The 19,930-nt window shown below is 37.7% G+C and overlaps 1 protein-coding gene across 1 annotated transcript; it reads right to left on the reverse strand.

Moving 5' to 3' along the window:
• Positions 1-893: 893 nt before the first annotated feature.
• LOC140153652 (uncharacterized) lies at positions 894-18,678 on the reverse strand. The gene is made up of 10 exons (XM_072176452.1): positions 18,313-18,678; positions 15,750-15,903; positions 12,617-12,818; positions 9,451-9,601; positions 7,326-7,451; positions 6,168-6,362; positions 5,274-5,531; positions 4,343-4,549; positions 3,150-3,316; positions 894-1,726 (listed from the first exon to the last, which is right to left on the reverse strand). The coding sequence occupies exons 1-10, from the start codon at positions 18,440-18,442 to the stop codon at positions 1,604-1,606; spliced, it is 1,713 nt and encodes a 570-aa protein (XP_072032553.1). The 5' UTR covers positions 18,443-18,678; the 3' UTR covers positions 894-1,603.
• Positions 18,679-19,930: the final 1,252 nt, after the last annotated feature.

Genomic DNA, 19,930 nt, shown 5'->3' on the forward strand with positions numbered 1-19,930 from the left:
CCAGAAACATGCAGCACCGTTGCCGTATTCCCGTCGCCATACCACTACGCCCATCATTCTTGAAAATATATCTCATTCTTTTTGCTTTAATTCGACCCTGAAATATTTTTTTTTTAATTTTGTATATCATCATGTACATTAAACATTTTTCATTTATTTTATGAGTTTTCATTCTTGTAGTTTTAATTAATTAATTAATTTTGTAGAGCTGTTATTGGCCCCGTTATAGAAAAAAAGTGCACAAAATATATTTCCCAATGTAATGTATACATTTTCACATAAAAATGAAATAATTTAGGAGTTAAAATGGATGGGAATCGAACCAGGGCCTCCCGCATGGCAGGCGAGAATTCTAACACTGAACCACGAAACCATTTGAACAAATACGGGAATTTTAAAAATGATATATTCAAGTCAAATACTTGCAGTCTCTTCTGAAAAAAGGCAGTTTTTCTCGCAAAAATATCATTAAAACTGAATAAGAATGAGAATAAAAGATAGAATAAAAGACAAAATCCTATCTTTTATTCTCTAAAAAATATATCTTCCTGCATAACCGATTATTTGGGATAATTACCGTCCCGTTATCTTGCTATTTGATGACAAAATCAGCGGGCCAAAAATACGTACCGAGGAAAAAAATATGACAGGGCTCACCGATTTGTAGATTTGCTGGCTAGCGCCTATTGACCGTTGCCGGCGGGTGGAATAGCGTCGAGCAGCTTAACTTCCAAGCAATTGCTGGTTTTAATACAGGGCAGAATATATAAACTTTAGGTGTTTTTCATGCACGATGGAGTTTTATCCATGAGCAAGTGGCGAAGTTCTTCTGTACCTTTTAACATTTTAACATAAAACTTGATTTTGCGGTGTGAGCCCAAAAAGCTCTAAGGTTCATTACATCCATTCCATTTTATTTGTCACAGTGAAATGCAAAAAGATTTACGATATTCAAACAGATGATACTGTGCATGTATTTAGAGAATAAAGGTATCGTTTTTAGCCACTGTAGTGCATCTATCGTCTCATATAACAACATGAACATGGGCGACGCCGAGTTGTTTTACGCCAAAAATAATGATGTCGAGTGTTATATGAGACGATAGATGCACGACAGCTGCTAAAACAATACATTTATTCTCATTCTTTTAAGTGTTTAAAAACACTCAAATTCAAATAAACATATTAATCATAAGTACACCAAATTTTAATCAAAATAAATTCTACATTTTACAAGGAATTACCTTGGGCTTACAATCGATCAGTCCGATTGGTTCAAATAGCGCGTACGAGTATCGCGTCGACGCTCACGCGCTGAAATGTGTGATATCGTATGAACCCATAAGATTGCAAAAACATTCTCAAGGGTTTAAAACTCGGATCCAAGTAAATACCTTAGTAGAACAACGGCAGAAGGCTATGGGACCATTTATCATTCACATCCTCATAGAGACAATGAAAAGAAAGAGTTATAACAAAGATACCAAAACCTGAATTTTGATGATTTTTACGCTCCTCTCGATGAGCAAATCACTGAATGGGCCCATAGCAGTACAATGACTGATTCAGACGTGATTCCCACCTTAAGGTTTCATATCTAACATTATAGGAGCACATTGCACAAACGTTCAACAGCGGAGCGTAAGTCTTCGTTTTTCCGGTTACTATCAGTTCCAGTATCACAGCAGAACCCGTGGCTTTCCAGGATCTCCACAACACTTGCTACCTGTCGAAGAAAAAGCCAAAGTGTGGATGGGTTTGTTATTTTATTATTGCAAGGTTTTTGTTGTTGTTGTTGTCATTCCCATAAATTGTCACTCCCAACTGAAGTGCAACCACCAAATATTAACTATTAGTACTCGGTATAAAAGATACTAGGAAAAACAATCAAACTTTTTTTCAAGTAATTTACTGCATAGATTCATCAAGTTTGTAGGTATCCATACTGAATAATTGTCGTTTGCACAAAACCAGAATTTTACTCACAATTGACGGTTTCGTCCATCATGGTCAATAGGCATCTGCAGAATGATGATGGTTGATCCTCATTTCTGGTTTACCAGATCCCGACAGTAGATGGTGTATTCTGATCAATCAGGAGGGGGTCGTATACGTGACTTAAGTGGACCCCTCGCCCTTACCTATTCAGCTAGGGCGTTTAAAATGAGAATTCTTTCAAACCGATGAGAATTGGACAAATACTATGAGAATTTAAAATTTTCTCATCTCAAAGGAACTTTCTGATAGCTTCTGATCCAAATGAACGAGAAATACTAATTACCAACCTGTCACATTGTATTATCGTGATAATTCTGTTATTTAAAACATTACGACAGGTTAGGACACCTTAATTAGTATTTCTCGTTCATTTGGATGAGAAAGTTTCTGACTGATCAGGATACACCATCTAACGTCGGGATCCGGCAAACCGGTAATAAGGATCTACCGTCATCGTTCTAAAGATGCCTATGACCATGATAGACGAAACTGTCAATCATGAGTAAAATTCTGCTTTTGTGCAAAAAAAGGTAAATTAATTGAATGATTCGCAGAGTTTCTTTTCTTAAAAAAAACCCCAGAACAATAGGAACCGGTTACTGGTTGATAAAATTCACTCTTTTGATGATAATGATAAACTTTAATTCACAATTATAATTAAGTCCAAACATACCTAAGGGACCGTTCACAAACACTTGTAGGGGGGGCCTGATGCAAAAAAAAATTATCGCGAAAATTTTTCGGGCCGCCCTTTTCAGACCTAAAAAATTTCTTTTTGACATGAAAATTATGGGTCAACCCCATAGAAAAGCATTTAAACTCAATTTTCCAGGAAAATTTGTGGTCATTTTTTCAGCCCCCCCCCTAGGAGGGTCAAAATTTTTAAGGGCCCCTTTTTGCATCAGGCCCCCTAACAAGTGTTTGTGAACGGTCCCTAAGGTTCCAAAATTCAATCATAAAAAGTCCAAGTGATTTTAATGTAAAATAATGGCCTACAAAAGAGAAGCGTCTACACTTGATCGATTGTTTTTATTTTTTTTCTTCACAAAATAGACAAACAAGGCATGTATAGTTGGTAAAGGTTCATCCTCTATTTTACCATTACCAGATTATGAAAATGAACAATTATAGGCAATGCTGGCCATACGTACCGTTTTAATACTCGGTAGTGCAGCTTTAAAAACTTGAAGTTCTCTCTCAGATGGTGGGAATCCAACACTACGTCTCCGATATCGGTCATGTACTGGACAAGTGCTAAGTAAATACAGAGCTATCGAGACAGCGTAGCTATATACGTCAGACGAACATTGCTGAGATCCTATATCAGTAATATCAAATTGTATTATTAAATTCAATATTTGGGAACTTTTTGGACAAGGAAAACGATTTCTAACATCAAGATGAAACAGTTTACAGACCGTTTTGTCCTCAATTCATTCAAAAATCATTGAGCAGATCTGAGACTCGTTTACTAGTCGCACAGCAGATGCAGAATGTGTCCCTAAAGAACACATTATTCGATACTAGAAGTGTCTTTCAAAAAGACACCGTTCAATACACTATCTTAGGCCTATTGAAATTCAATTATACCATGCAGATAATAACCTATGCCCAAATAATTATAAGGGATCCAATTAATATAAGCAAACATTACTGGGTAGATAACAGGAACAATATTTTTTCAGTTGGACGGAATTGAGTAAATCGCCTGTACCAAAATATGCAGTGTATTTTTCATATATGCAGTAATATGCACAGCCTTATCACAAAATAAACAATAGCATTGACCTTACCCACCAATCAGTAAAGCCTATTATAGTCATGTGATGGCTTAATCCAATAGTAAACATGCTTAGAAAAAAGTAAAAAAAAGTCCTGGCTGCCATTGTCTTAATACAAGATAAGATGTGCTTTTATAAAAAGTCCTTGTCATGTGGGGCAGGATTAGATAAAGGGATACAAACATGGGTATGAGACATTAGGAATTATTTCCTAGCCTCTTAATCACAGAGTTGATGGGCTACAATAGCTATTCAAGACACAGTGTATGTAAGGGATAAACTGTGCATATGAGATGTGGGTTCAAGTGGTGGGAAATGTTCACTCCGTGAACAATAAAAAACGGAATTCATTCGTGAATTAAATACGAGTTTAATCAAACACACCAGTCAGACCACGCCCAAATCTCGTACTGGTATTTTTCAATCTCATAATTGTAGCTAACCACTCGCGTTCCTTTAACTACGATCATGGTTCAAAGCTGTATATAGCAACTAGAGTATAAATGATTGTTAGTATTATAGTGTTATAATATGTTTAAAAATCTGATAAATTTCCCGCATACCTTGGAATGTAAACACGTTGAGATCTTTGGCTGCCGAAAAAAGCTGTTTACACATACTGTTGTCATTATCGCTCGTCTGTATTGGCATCACTAAATGATCAAATCTAGGCGTATTACCATCAGACTGTGTTAGAATATCTCGAGCAGACGACGATGAGTTGCTTGTGTCTGGAAACTGAACTACATTTATAGATTCCTGAAGAAGACCTTTTAAGGCAAAAATGAAATCTATTTGTCAAACATAATAAGTATACAATTGTTCCGTAAATAAATTCATCAGGTTTGCAGAAATTCAGAATACAATGTTCGTTTTTTCAAAACCAATTAGATACTTTTTTCACTGACCTGACAATTTCGAGTGACTTAGACGTCATTCTTCGTCAGAGTGAGCTATATCCACACCTTCTCCGACGAATTTCAGCCTGTAGAGGGCGCACTACTCGCAAAGATGATTGGGTCATAGATGCGACTTAGAAAATGGGCCCCTCGTCTCTGTTCATGATTTCTTCCTTATCCAGATGGATTCCATAATTCTTCTCGATCTCCCGTAATCGCCTCCCGTCACCATCCACTCTGAAGAAGAATGTCGCCCAAGACAATCGAAACTGTCAGGTCAGTGGAAAAAAGTATCTCATTGGTTTTGAAAAACGAACATTGTATTCTATACAATTGTTCATTATGAATTCTGGCATTATTTTATTTGCATTTTAAGCAAAGTATTAAATAATATGAGTAATTTTTGCGTTACCCATCCAAGTTACAATGCATTAGAGTCGCCTAGATCACAATTTGATGAAGCGTACCTCGTACTCCAAAATCAGAATCTTCATATTCTAAAGTTAGATGGACTCCGCGTCAGAGATGGTAAAATTCGTGGTTATACCTCAGTATGTCACATACTTTACTTAGACATCACGGCCACAAGCCTTACCTTTCTGTACAAGTACTTTGACAATCTTGGTTGAGACAAGATAACTTTCTGTATCTACAACAAGCGTCACTTCTTTGCCAACAGCCTTAAGCATATTTGCCATAGCAACGGTACCCATAAACCCGTTGGTTTCATAGCCATTGTCTTTCTTTTGAGGTAAAACGACTGCCATGACGATATGTGAAGAATGTGACAAAGTCAGGATGGGTTTCATAAAACCATTGTCCTCATGAGTACCTACAGATACGTTTCCGTCTCCTTAACAAAGTGATAAAAAAAATAAAGAGGAGCAGTGAATAAACTGAAACACGATAACTCACAAGACGTAATATAAATAAATAGACATTCAACTTACATAAATTGTATAATGCTAATTATTGTTTTCTTGCTAATAATATGTATTACCAAACATAATTGCATATCAGGGGCGGATTTAGAGGGGGACGCACCCGGCGCGCGCCCCCTCTAATTTTTGCAGAGCGGCGCCCGACTTTATGTATTTTTGCAGAGCCTTTATGTATTTTCGCATGACTTTGTGTGGGCGCCGTCAACCCGCGGCAACGGCGGTGGCTCGGCGCCCCCTCTATTGAAAGTCCCTGGATCCACCCCTGCATGATATCAAAACGATCTTTAACTAATAACTATAGAACCTTTGTATACTTGAACTTTAGTTTTTTAATTTTTGAAATTATCGTAAATACAAAAAATCGTTTAAAAAAAATTATCGTAAATACAATAAATCGTTTTTGTATTTACGATAATGGCCCAAATTAGGTATTTTCTTCCTGTCCGCTAATGTGTATTACTAAACATAACAAACACCAAATCGACCTCGAACATAATCTATTGAAGCTTTGTATACTTTTACTTTAGTGACATAGAGGTTCAACTTACTAAGAACATTTTGAAGCTGCTTTAGTTTTTGAAGAACAGCCTCAGATACCAAACTAGCCTGGTACGGATCATCCACCATGTCGACAACAACAGGTTGCTCACCATCTGGTATAATTACTGTAGAGGATTCACTATCCGACGGATTGTCACTCAGGTACATACAATCTGAATACATTGTGAAGCTTAATGGGTGTTCTGTTCAATAACGAAAAAAATGTAAGCCTTTTCTTATCATCCAGATTAAAGTTGCTAACGATACAACTCTTGGTTTTAGACAACAACAACAACAAAACAAAACAAAAAACAAACAAAACTAGAGCATCTGTGCCCTTTGCAAGGGCACGAGGTAAGTTAGGCGGTGACTGTGACGATCTGATCAAGCAGCAACACTGGATAGTATTAATTTTAATAAGATTGTTTCATTAATTGCCGTTTTAATAAACCTTAATCGCGGAAAGCTGGCATTTTGAAAACTTGACCTTTGACCTCTGTATGACCCCCTTAATGACCTTAAATGAATTTTAAAATATTTAAAACATGTTAAGAATGTCATAAGGATCATTGCATTTAAATTTCAGCTCAATTGAAGCATTTTGAAAACTTGACCTTTGACCCCTTTATTGCCCCTTAATGACCTTGAACGAATTTTAAAATATCTTTTAAATGTTTCAAATGTCATAAAGATCATTGCATTTAAATTTCAGCTCAATTGGAGCATTTTGAAAAACTTGACCTTTGACCCCTTTATGGGCCCCTTAATGACCTTAAATAAATTTTAAAATATTTGTAACATGTTTAGACTGTCATAAGGATCATTGCATTTTAATTTCAGCTCAATCGGAGCATTTTCGGATAAAATTACCTTTTTTGACCCCTGTGACCCCTTGGATGACCTCTGACGTTAAACAACCCATAACTTTTGTAGCCAGCTACCCAATACTGTTTGTGACCGAGTTTGGTCGAAATCCGATCAAGGATGTAGAACTAGTAGCAAATTGTGAGAAGAAGAAAGAAATGGCAAGAAAGAAATAGGTTAGGCTGCACGCCTAACTTAAAAACAAGGCCAAGTTCGAACGTCTTTAAACTGTTTGAAACAAGAGACCCCAGGAGACGAGACCAAACCCTAGGAACCAAACATTGGCATACAAAATTACGCACTTGTGTGTTGCAGTACTTCTTTGATAGTATTGCCACAAGCCCAGAAAACAGGAATCTGGTCTTCCTTCAGTGGAGATGGAGGATCTCCATATTGTGTTTTATACACGTCTTTGATACCCAAAGCGTCTGAAAAAAAAAAAAATTCAAACAAGTTTTAGTTTATTTTAGTAAAACTCCTACTATATTAAAAGCACGAGTAGATTCAAAATATATTTAGTCTGTATTTAAATAAACTACATCGGTATCTTTTTTATTCACAGAGAGATGAAATGTGGCATACAATAAGTGAGTCGTAAACATAACACAGAACTAGAGCAACTGTGCCCTTTGCAAGGGCACGCGGTAAGTTAGGCGGATGACTGTGATGATCTGATCAAGCAGCAATACTGTGCTGGATAGTATTAATTTTAATAAGATTGTTTCATTAATTGCCGTTTTAATCAATCTTAATCGTGGAAAGCTGGCATTTTGAAAACTTGACCTTTCACCTCTGTATGACCCCCTTAATGACCTTAAATGAATTTTAAAATATTTAAAACATGTTAAGAATGTCATAATGATCATTGCATTTAAATTTCAGCTCAATTGAAGCATTTTGAAAACTTGACCTTTGACCCCTTTGTTGCCCTTTAATGACCTTAAATGAATTTTAAAATATTTTCAACATGTTTAGAATGCCATAAAGATCATTGCATTCAAATTTCAGCTCAATTGGAGCATTTTTGAACACTTGACCTTTGACCCCTAATGACCTTAAATGAATTTTAAAATGTTTAGAATGTCATAAGGATCATTGCATTGGAATTTCAGCTCAATTGGAGCATTTTTAAAAACTTGACCTTTGACCCTTTATGACCCCTTAATGACCTTAAATGAATTTTAAAATATTTTTTAAATGTTTCAAATGTCATAAGGATCATTGCATTTAAATTTCAGCTCAATTGGAGCATTTTGAAAAACTTGACCTTTGACCCCTTTATGGGCCTCTTAATGACCTTAAATAAATTTTAAAATATTTGAAACATGTTTAGAATGTCATAAGGATCATTGCATTTAAATTTCAGCTCAATCGGAGCATTTTCGGTTAAAATGACCTTTTTTTACCCCTGTGACCCCTTGGATGACCTCTGACGTTAAACAACCCATAACTTTTGTAGCCAGCTACCCAATACTGCTTGTGACTGAGTTTGGTTGAAATCCGATCAAGGATGTGGAAGCAGTAGCAAATTGTGAGAAGAAAGAAGAAAGAAATGGCAAGAAAGAAATAAGTTAGGCTGCCCGCCTAACTTAATAAGTAACTTCAATGTCAACGCAATCATTTATATAGAGCGCACTGTCATTTGATGCTAGGGTCTCCATTGGGCAACGAAAGTGACATAATCAATATAGTTTCGATGTAGAGAGGTTTCCAAGATTTGATCTGAAGTCCAGTATAAGAAAGTTAAGATCACGAATACCCGGCAAGAATGGCAGCCATTGCGCGTTGTAGACATTGATATATTTAATTCTATGTAATTGTTACAAACGCTGATAATACTTCAAATTGTGTGAAGAAACAGTAAAGTTAAAGGTAGTTATCGTGGTTAAGGTATAACTTCAGTAAAGGTTGAAAGGTCTAGTATAATTGCCACCGCAAAGTAACTACAATCTTCGAAAAAAGTACTTGGAACGCTTGACACACTCTGCCGAAATTCCGTGCAGAATTTCTTATGATCATGGAAATGACGTATATTGTACTTGGAAACAAACATGACATCAACAATGATCTACCCTTCCCCTCTCCCCATCAATCAATACTGGAGCACAATGGGAAACCGCTGAAGACATCGGACATTTATCAACATTGCACGGGGTGACAGTTTTCCGGTGTTTTTTTTTACACGCAAGCGTTCCAAGAATTATTTCGATGATTGTAGGAATGAGTTTTGTTAACACAAGACTAACACAAATGGGTTTCAAGTAGTAAGCCCATAATTAAGGTCATAATGCAATAACTAATCTTTGAAAGAAGGAACAAGGAACCATACGTAAAGTTTGACAGCAACAGACATGATCTTTTACATTACTCAACAGATAAGAACAAAAGAGACATTTCAAAGTATACACACGAGGAAATAATACCAACCAAAGCAGCCAATATGAATGGGTGCTCCGTGTACATCAGGCAGTGGATTAGTTGCTCTAACTGCTACTTGTACTAGATGTCGAGGTACTGGTCTCATACTTACTACCATTGGACCTTGGACACTCCCGACTCGATGACAAGGTATGTTAGTCTGCAAAAGTGACAATGCGATATAATCATAAATGGATACAAAGAGAAGCTAGCCCTACCACAGGGTCTTTTTTAAACAACCTATACTCCAAGACACCACCCCGAGAACTGAAAAACCCAGTGACAGCTCACAACCCAGTGACCGTGTTCACCCGAGCGGTCACTGGGTTTAGCAGTTCTCATGATTTGCATGGTGTCTTGGAGTATATAGTTTCTTTTAAAAAAAAGGTCATATTTGAATTCACAGTACCTGCTGAGGAGAACTTAGTACAGACCAACCTCAGAAAGAAAATGAAGTATGGAGATCTAATCCAGGAAGGACAAGCAGCAGGATGGGAACTGAAATACTTCCCAGTAGAGATGGGATCAAGAGGATTCATAAACAACACACTTCGAACCTGCTTCAAGTTCTTTGACCTCACAAACGAAGAAACCAAAAAGGCACTGGAGACTGTGGCGAGAACAGCATTAAGAGCAACATACACTCTATGGCTTGCACGCAACAACAGACACTTCGGAAACTGGGAATTGGTGAACCGTCCGTATATGCCACCACTCGACCTACCTGAAGTTGAATAAATGACCAAGCTCTACTTCCCTAGACCAGGATCCTGTGACCAGCCTAACCTCTAATGGAACTTGCACACATCATCAAGATGTTCCAGCAGTGCAAGTCCTGCCCTGCAGATCCATGACAAAGGGTTTGCTTGGTATTGGGGTTGTGGCTTGGCACGTTGGTTTCAACACCTTATACCGACAGTTCCTAGATTTTGTGTAGATTCTTGGCACATCTAGAAACACATCTAGAAACATCACTGATTAAGAAAAAAGTGGGTGCCAGTTTTTCCATTCACATTTAGAGCCTCCATTTTGAATTTCAAAATGGGCGCCAATTTAAAAAAAAATGCCAATTAACCATTACTATACTATTCATTCAAATGTCATACAATATTTATCATATTTCATCTAAACTTGTATAAAACGGTCAACGATTCCTTGGAAACCAATTAAGAACACTAGAAATACTTCAAATTAGCAAAAATCCAAGATGGCCGCCATATTTCAGGCTTTTTACGTCAAAATGCCATAACTTTTGAACCAATGGACATAGGAAGATGCTTTTGATGACTAACCATATGTTTTGGCACATGCGGATTCCAATAATAACAACAAATTTATGATTGGAACACTTTTTGCTGCTCCGTTAGAACGTCCACCTCACTTCCAATTTGTAACAAGAATGTTGAAACTCATCTCTTTGTTTGATTGTTTGCTTTCCATTATTATCTTGTTCTTTGAATTTTATTTATCATGTTTTTGTAGACGCTTTGCGCCTCCTGGGAAATATAAAAAGCGCAGTTTTTAAATGCTATGTAATGTAATGTACTGTATGAATCAGGGGGTGTCAACGTTACTGATATTGTTCCTGATTGCCATTGCCTCAATGATCTTCTCGATCTTTACCAATCATTGGTGGAGTCATGTTCAGACAGCTGTCGGTACAGACCACATTATTTCCTCTGCATGAGCACCTTCCCGAACACTTTGATTTCTCACACTTAAGCCTCCAGCATACTTTCCTGCCGCTTGCCGCGCCGGCAAGCGGCAGGGCGTTTCAACCAATGACAAGCCTTGATTGTGTCCGTTTGTCTGCAATACGCGTGCGCCATGCCGCTCAGCGGCAAGCGGCAGGGTAGTATGAAACCAGCATAACACTTGACGAGCTGTAGCAATGAGACCGGAGCTGGAGCAACCTGAGAAAGAACCACCAGTAGCTTGTTGTCTAGGTTTCGCCACCCCATGTCAGAGGGTCAAGATAAGTTGGGTTCAATACCATATCCCGGCACCAGATATTAGCCTGGACATGGGCACGGCGTATATATTCAATCAATCAACACCTTATACCGACAGTTCTTGGTCTGAAAGAAGGGAGTAGCCACTACTGTAATGTGATTCCCTGATGTCATAAGTTGCTGCACTGGAGAGGGAGCCCAGTGGGCACAGGTTAGGATTTCGACGTTGAATCAACGTTGATACAACGTCGAAGTTTCAACCTAACCTGATTTTCAACCTGATTTCAACCTAGACGTTAGTTGAAATCGGGTTGAAATTTCAACGTTGATACAACGTTGAAATTTCAACCTGATTTCAACTAACCTATAGGTTGAAATCGGGTTGAAATCAGGTTGAAGTCCATGAGGTTGATGTCCATTTGCAAATACAACGTGATTTCAACCTGATTTCAACGTCGAAATTGATTTCGACGTCGAAATTTCAACCTGATTTCAACGTGATTTCAACGTCAGTTGTGCCCACTGGGAGGGTTCCCGGGAACAAAGCGCTCAACCCACCACCGCCCGTCCCAAGTCGGGGGCAGTGCAGCAGAATGTTAGATTGATGGAACAGGATTTATAATATGTCTACCTGGGCTTGATACAGCAAACAACAACTTGCTTCATCTGTACACGTCCTTAAAAAATCGTCGATTGCAGATCAAGCCAGGAAGCAGCCACTCCACGGCTATGGAATTTCACACACTAAACTGCATTAGGCAAATCAGATCAAAAGAACCAGGTTTGATTTCCGGACTCACTACCAAAGGTGGATCCGCTCACTGTCTGCCAATTGTTTTTGTCTAATGCTGCGTCCGATATTTCTAACCATAACCTAGACTTTACATAGTTTACCCCTAAAACAAAGAATTACCGTAAAATTCGATAATAAGCAAATATGCCTATTAACGAGTTGCTCGGACAAAAACGAATTTTTAGGGTAGTTTGTTGTACTTTTTCATTGTGTTTCTATTTTAATTTACTAATATACACAGATACAATATAAATTAAAAGAAAAAAATGCAAAAGTTGACCCAACTACCCTAAAATTTGTTCTTGTCCGATCAACTCGTTAATAATAGGTACATATGCTTATCATCGGATTTTTACGGTATTCCACAACTGTGTATTTTACTTGCGTTATAATTGTCAGAATGAAAGCAGATAGTTTAGTTTATACATACCGTGTACATACTGACTGTAATATCTGGATTATCTGCATATTCAAGGTGAATACCAGCATTTAGGAGTATCTTGTCGAAAGAAAACGAACAACCCGTGTAGAAGACAGCATATTCATCCAATACATCACCAAATGGTAACAGGTCTGGCACAATATCGACATACTCGCCATATTTCAACACATTATACGCTGCTACATCAGTTCTGTATACAATAGGAAAATGGAATGCAAAATTATCACGTTGTCCTTCAAAATCCATTCTTAGGTAGGCAAGAAGCCGGGGACGAGAGGATGCTCGGTTTTAATGTTCAAAGAGCAGGTCGAGCTTTCCACCAGCAAATAACAATACAATATGAAAACGAAAACAAAGAATTTCTAAGGAAGATGGGATGGTCATGGCCATATACCAATACCTACGTCAGCCTAGGTGTCGATCTCAGCCATGTCAGCCTACCTAACATAATTATTCATTTTACAGTTACTGCTAAAATGCTTCAAAACATTAACGGGAACCTAGCGTTTCCTCTTATATACACTCATATTGTATATCACTCACTCGGTCGAATGTCGGACTCCTACGATGGCTCTTCAGATACGTCTGTCCTGCATACATGTCCTTATCCCGTTCGCCCATAATTGAATACCTGAGTGGAAGAAGGGCCCAACTCCATTTTTTTACAAAAATGAGTTAGACCCAGCATTTTATTGCCAGCAGACTGTTCTTCCTTATGTGTGAAAGATAAGCCAAAATCCACTCTCTAAATAGTCTTGCATGTACACTTAATCATGGTTTTCATGGAAGAAAGGCCCAACTCCGTGGAGTTGGGCCCTTCTTCCACAAATATAGGGTTAAAGAGGAATGTTGTTTATCCATGAAATCTGCTTTTCACTACTATAAACTTTCTTGCTAACATATTACATGAGTTCTACTTGGGCATTTATTGGTGATTACCTAATTTCTGTAGCTATTTATAACACGAAACTGGCACTTTCAGTATATTAGTGGAAGAAGGGCCCAACTCCAGCTCGTATTAAGACCTGTACCGTTGCCATGGAAACATCATATATAATTTCGAATGTATGTACTATTGTATGTTCATGTATTAAAGGTCCCCTGAAGATGAAAACATTCTGTCTATAACACTTTTCCAAATATTAAGTTTTTTCTTAATATCTCAAAAACAATTTTGATGGAGCTGGGCCCTTCTTCTACTCAGGTATTCAATTATCTCACCCATATCTCAAAACTAGTAAGTGGAACAAAATCGCCATGCGTGGCTGTTGAAGAAATACTGGATTCGCCCTACTATCATTGCCAATATACGAAATATTGATCAGTATTTTGATCGTGTATGGGCCGGATAAAGTGGCTCCCGAAATTACTTTATATTAATGCTTATAAAGTTTGTTGGTTAATGGCCTCAAGCCTTCAAATCAAGTCCACCCAAGACCCGAAAGGAGCTGAAAAGGATTCTCCTGGTTGAAGGTGTAAGATGTATGCCTACCATAATTTTGAGGTACCTTTCAGCAATGTTGGTATATCGATGGGTGGGTTTTCAGTGAAGACCAATGAGCCCAATTGGGTGAATTTGGACAAAAGTGTCCTTAAAAGCACCCCATTTGGTATGGCTTTCAAAAACAGCAAAAAGTACATTACAACTAGTTGCCATAGACCGAGTGACAAACTCTACTGAGCTGTGACATCATCAACCAATTTACATCTCGCCGTCCACAGCCAATACAATTGGAGCACCATTGGCATGTTTGTCAAATATGGGCATTATATTCATGAGAACCGCATATTTATGAATATCGCATGGAACATGAAGGGAAAATACTCGGATGGTGTCCAAATTTGGCTCGAATATACCTTATGGTCGATACTATCGAGTGAGTTTGATATTGTTATGAATGTACTGTAGTATGAATGGTAGCACTCCACTATCCACAGCTTTCTGTACATGTCAGCGCTGCTTGCATGGTACATGTATTGTCAATGGCATTATCGGGGCTTGATTCACTACGAAACAGTGAAATTCTTGGTTGAAATTACATCGGTACCCGCGAGTCGGATTTTAAAGTTTTTATTTATTTATTTTTATTTTTTTGCATGAAATATGAAGATAACACATTCAAATCAATATTAATTGTGATATTATGGCCTAAATACATTTGTTTAGCAAGATACAGTTTTCGAAATGAGTGGATACGTGCAGTTGGCCTATACTAAAGCCAAGAATTTTCTGCTTTACAAATGCTAAATTCCGCTTTTCTCCGCTTTGTAATTTTAGCACATTTCTGACATAATAAAATTTCACAAGAATCTTACCTTTACTGTAGTCGCCCTTCGATGTTGCAAAGTTGGGATGGGCAATTGGGTATCATGGCTGCAATGTAGGACAGGCGTTGTACGGTAAATCTATGACGGATTTTACTATATATTTTGATGAATTTTGAAGACCCATTTCATTTAGTATTTTATTTATTTCTTTTAAATTGTATTTTTTTTTTCTAGGTCATTTTTGCTTATTTTTTAAATTTTTTTCTCAGAAATGCGTTTTCCGCTTTTCGCGGAATTTCCGCAACACGGAGAATTCTTGGCTTTAGCCTATACCCTTGAGTGTGTGATTATTATTTAAGGATGTTAAGTAGTCAATTAACACGCGGGTGAATGGGAGATATCCTCCAACTTTTTTCTAATGACGTATAGAAAAAGTCGGCATCCGAAAATCTACGAGCCACATTCTCGTACAGAATTTTTCGAAGAAATATCCCCCACCCTAAGAAATGGAACGAGCTTCTATGATCAAACGTAATTATGCACATACTATCTTTAACTATATGTCGTATGGCTCAGAAATCATTATAATCCAGTTCTATTCAGACTGATGTCTTGAGTTTTAAGGTATAAACTACATACTTATATCAAGCTCTGAATAACTTTTACCAGTACGGTAGTAGGTGAACACCCGGCTGGCAATACTTTATTTTGAAACACCCTGTGTGTGCTATGTGATAAATTCATCGGCTATCATTCCCGAATTTATAGCAGCTTATAGCCCATAGAGTCGTGATCGGGGATCTCTACTTTCTCTAAGCAATGTAATCGCCGGTAAACTTTAAAAAATATTTACCTGATATCGGAATCTTCTGCCAAAGGACCAGCAGAAAAATCTCCGGGTTGTGAATGATGCAAAAGAGGCAATGGTCCTTCATTAGCACGGCAAAATTCAACAAAATCATCGGCATGTTGAGCCTGAACTCCCGCAATATTCGCCTGGACGTAGCCTGAAATTGAAAATATCCTTGTGATTAAAGTTTAGAAATACTTATCACCCGTCTACGTTCTCCGACTCCGCTTATATGATAAACCTCACATAGACCTCTTTAACAACACCCCCACCATAGGCGTAGATCCTGGGGGATGGGGGATTTATCCCCCAATATTTTGCCAGGGGGATGATCCATACAATCATCCCCCCCCAATGTTGACGCCTGTATATGGGTTTCCAATCAAATTAACCCCATATTTGGCCATTTCAACCTAAAAAGTGCTAAATTTTTCGCGCTCCGCGCGAATTTATTCAACTTTTGTACAATATTTCACCAGTTTAGCTTTAATATTGCAAAATTTTTCGCGCGCTTCGCGGGCATTTGTACCATAACCTTATTTTGTCGCCAAAAGGTGCTGACTTCAAGAAATTTTTTCTAACCCCATCCCCCACAATGGCGAAAAGAAATCTACGCCACTGACCCCCATGCACCCCGACTCATCCCACATCGGCTTGCGACATCATGAATGGGGGCAGTACTGATCTTCAAGTTTCGAGTTTCATTTTCGAGTTTCGAGTTTATTTACATTATTATTACAATGAATGACTGATTATTGAAAAAGGTCAATATTTTGAATAAATGTCCATAAGTTAATTAATTATTTATCTCTTCTTAAAATTAATGGAAACCGATAATTATGGAGAATGACTAATGGCTGATTATGGAAAGCAAAGCAATAATTATGAATATCTATAATAAATTACTGAAACTGGCAAATTGGTAAGACTAAAAACTTGGACGGTTTACATTATTTCGGAAAACGGACATTTGCAATGCCAAGAACAATGTCGTGCGCACCCAAATGAAACATCAAATTTTGTTTTTGTTTACGTTAAGGGAGTCAAATTAAGTTAATTAGGTCCAAAAGCACTGAAAGGGCCTTTCGGACTAAAATAACAATGCCATATTTTTCACTCGCAACTATTTTTTGTCTCATACTCTGGTCACTGCATCAACTACTACATCACACAGTATAGTAACTTATTAACATGTATTGTTTATTCAAACATTAGCATGTATTCAGTGTTCAAAGGTTGACTGTTTTTTATGGACATTAGATTGTTTGTTTATTGAATTATTAGTTCAAGTGTTTGTTGCTTTTGTGTCGAAGGACAAATTAATCAGGTTGCCTAACCCGTGGTTTGGTAGCCCAAATGGGAGACTTTTGAAGATTTTCCCTGAGACTTTCGACAATTTCCTGTCCCATGCATAGAAACAGATGGTTAAGAAAAAAATTGAGTGACTTTTCAGCAATGCAGGTGCAAGTCTGGTAAGGCTATTTATTTATTTATTTATTTATTAACCATTTTAAACAGGGTGACCTACTCAACAATTATTACAATGTTGATTTTCAGTAGGGCCCTGAGGTTTCAGTAGGGCCCTGAGGATGCATTTGGATGTCTTGTAGTCCTACATTTATTCAACTAAGGGACTGTGCAATAATTAATTATAAACCCTGCTCAGAGCCTCAGACCCTGGGTCGGAGAGGGTTGGTTTGTCTGATACAGGAGAAACCTGACAGGTCACTCATACAGGAGTAGCTGGCAGGTAATCTGTGTCTGTGCAAAATATTTAGGCCCATGTTGAACGTAAATGTCCTACAAAGTTGTAAATTTATTTTGATTGTTCTGAGGCTGCACTTCAAATTGCGCTGCCTCGGGTGACATTGCACCACAACTTTCCAAATGGGGTACACCCAAGGTATAAAAATTAACTCAAACATTGAAATTGCACCTGACTTTCTCAATTGTATGACAATATCCTCTCACCTCACTAATCACATTAAATAGAACATTAGATAAAAATTGTATCAAATATCAATACCGCAAAAGACAGTGACCGCGAAAGATGGTGACCGCAAAAGACGGGTGACTGCTAGTGGCATTATTAATTAAATTACTACGATATTGTTTTGCATCTCCGTCGTTCGTTTATTTCATTTGCTGAATTAATTGATTTATGTATTGCACTGAGTTAGTCCAAACATTATTCAATGTAATCGTATCTTCCGAGTTTCGCGCCATCGGTGTAGCAGCGCTTAAACTAGGGTAGCTTCGGCGACGAGAAAATGTGGTAGGGTATTCTAAAGTTTAGCCCAGAGTTCGACATAAAGTCATGCAATTAGGGCCTATGATTTTATCACGTTATGTCCTCCCATAGAACTGCATGTTAAATTGCCAAAAACAACCAGGGGGATTTCTTTCATTTTACCTTGTTATTTCAGCTTAAAATGGGCAGCAACCCTTCCCGGCAGTTATTACATTATTTCAACCTTTTGAATGAAGAATAACAAAATTAAAATTTGACGGAAATAGGCCTACATTAAGACTTAAATTTCCAGAAAATTACAGTGCCTCAGCATACCTCTACAAAGTCCACTGGTTACTTTCTTAAAGTAGAAACCCCGTCGGAATGCACGCCTTGCTTCAACTGGTAAAGAAGTCTGTAATTGTTCCAGACTCGGAACATCAACGGTATCATCAGTTGTAGCCATACTGACTGCAGGGAATACAAAATTCTTCTATGCAACTACTCATCAAAGCAGCAAATTGTCCAACATATCATAGTTTTATAATATGAGATATTAAAGCAGCAAATTAAAATCTACAAAATGCAGTAGGCATATTGCATTGCTTGACTGTATTCCTGTTTTCTTTCATAGCCAACATCACCCTGCTATTACTGCGTACCGGTAGACTCACGCAGTTGGCCTACATTGTGTTGGAAACTAAATACATGAAATACATGAAATAAAATGATAAAGGTCACAGCTATCTTGCGATTGATCATTGATTGATACGGCAACTCTTGTTTGCATAACAGAAGGTGCATACTGTGGTGCATATTAAAATAACAAAGTGCCAAGGATGCTCAGGCTAAAATGAGTATTATCAGAGAGTTGATATTCTTGAGAGGGCACTCTATTCACGTGGTTTCTTTTCCAACGCTAAAAGATCACGAATTTTGGTGGTTTGCAAATGAAAAGTGTCCGCACTATCGATTGATTACGTAACTGTTATGAATAATTTATTAGGTTTTTCAATGCAATCGCCTCGACCCATTAATACATATTATCTGTATTATCAAAGTACTTCGAATAGCAATCCGGTGAGTTCACTGAACTACGCCCTAATACTGATGGCGTTTTAATGGCGTTTAATGGCGCTAATCCTCTCCATACACAGATGAACAAATACAATAGATGAAGGTCAACACGTATGACCTCCTATGTGACATGTTATATGTGATGTACAAAAACCTGAATATCATAAAGATCAGTATTCGTTTGTGCATATGAACTGCACATTTACGTTGCTAGATATTACTCATTATATATAATGACAAATATTGGTATTATGACAATACGGTATATACATTGTATATAAAACGACTAATAGATCCTACTATCATGGCGTCAGGTCAATGTTCATCATACCCCGTATGTTTCTTAAAATTCATTCATATTTGAGACAAATTGCTGTGCCAATTTTATTGGTGCACAAGTAGATCCGTGTTTTTTTAATTTTCATTTCCTTTTAAAGAAAGAATTAAGCTTTTCCACTGCACGGTGGCCACAAGGGTGATACTAATTTTAATGCTATATTTTCAAAACGAATACGTGCTCCCGGTTGGCTCTATAGCGATTTCACAGAAAAGGTATTTCTAGTGCAATGCAGCGTCGGACTCTAGCTGAGAGCGTAGCCTAAGTCATTCCGGACTCCAAAAGGGCTCTCCATACACAAATGAACAAACACAAGGAGGGTAGTCTCCTCCGTGACCAGCTTGATTTCGATGGAGCGGAACCAAATTGGCTGCGGAGGAGACGGGTCATTTTTCCATGCAAATTTTTCAGTGTCAGCCGCCTGGTATTATTATGTAGAGTTGCCATGGTTGAGGAGTTCCTTGCATTTTATATTCTTTAGGGCGCACCATTTGATTTCCGGGGGGGGGGGGCTTGGGAGTTTTTTGAAAAAAAAAACAC

This window comes from Amphiura filiformis, chromosome 5 (assembly GCF_039555335.1).
Source record: "Amphiura filiformis chromosome 5, Afil_fr2py, whole genome shotgun sequence".
NCBI lineage: Eukaryota > Metazoa > Echinodermata > Ophiuroidea > Amphilepidida > Amphiuridae > Amphiura > Amphiura filiformis.

What these genes read in the sequence shown, in the direction of transcription:
- LOC140153652 (XM_072176452.1), bottom strand. Translation starts at nt 18,442, where the DNA reads ATGGCTACAACTGATGATACCGTTGATGTTCCGAGTCTGGAACAATTA. An exon ending in GCAGAAGATTCCGATATCAG is followed by an intron (nt 12,819 to 15,749) that starts GTAAATATTTTT and finishes TATTGTATACAG; the next exon opens with AACTGATGTAGCAGCGTATA. An exon ending in GCAGCTTCAAAATGTTCTTA is followed by an intron (nt 5,532 to 6,167) that starts GTAAGTTGAACC and finishes CACTTTGTTAAG; the next exon opens with GAGACGGAAACGTATCTGTA.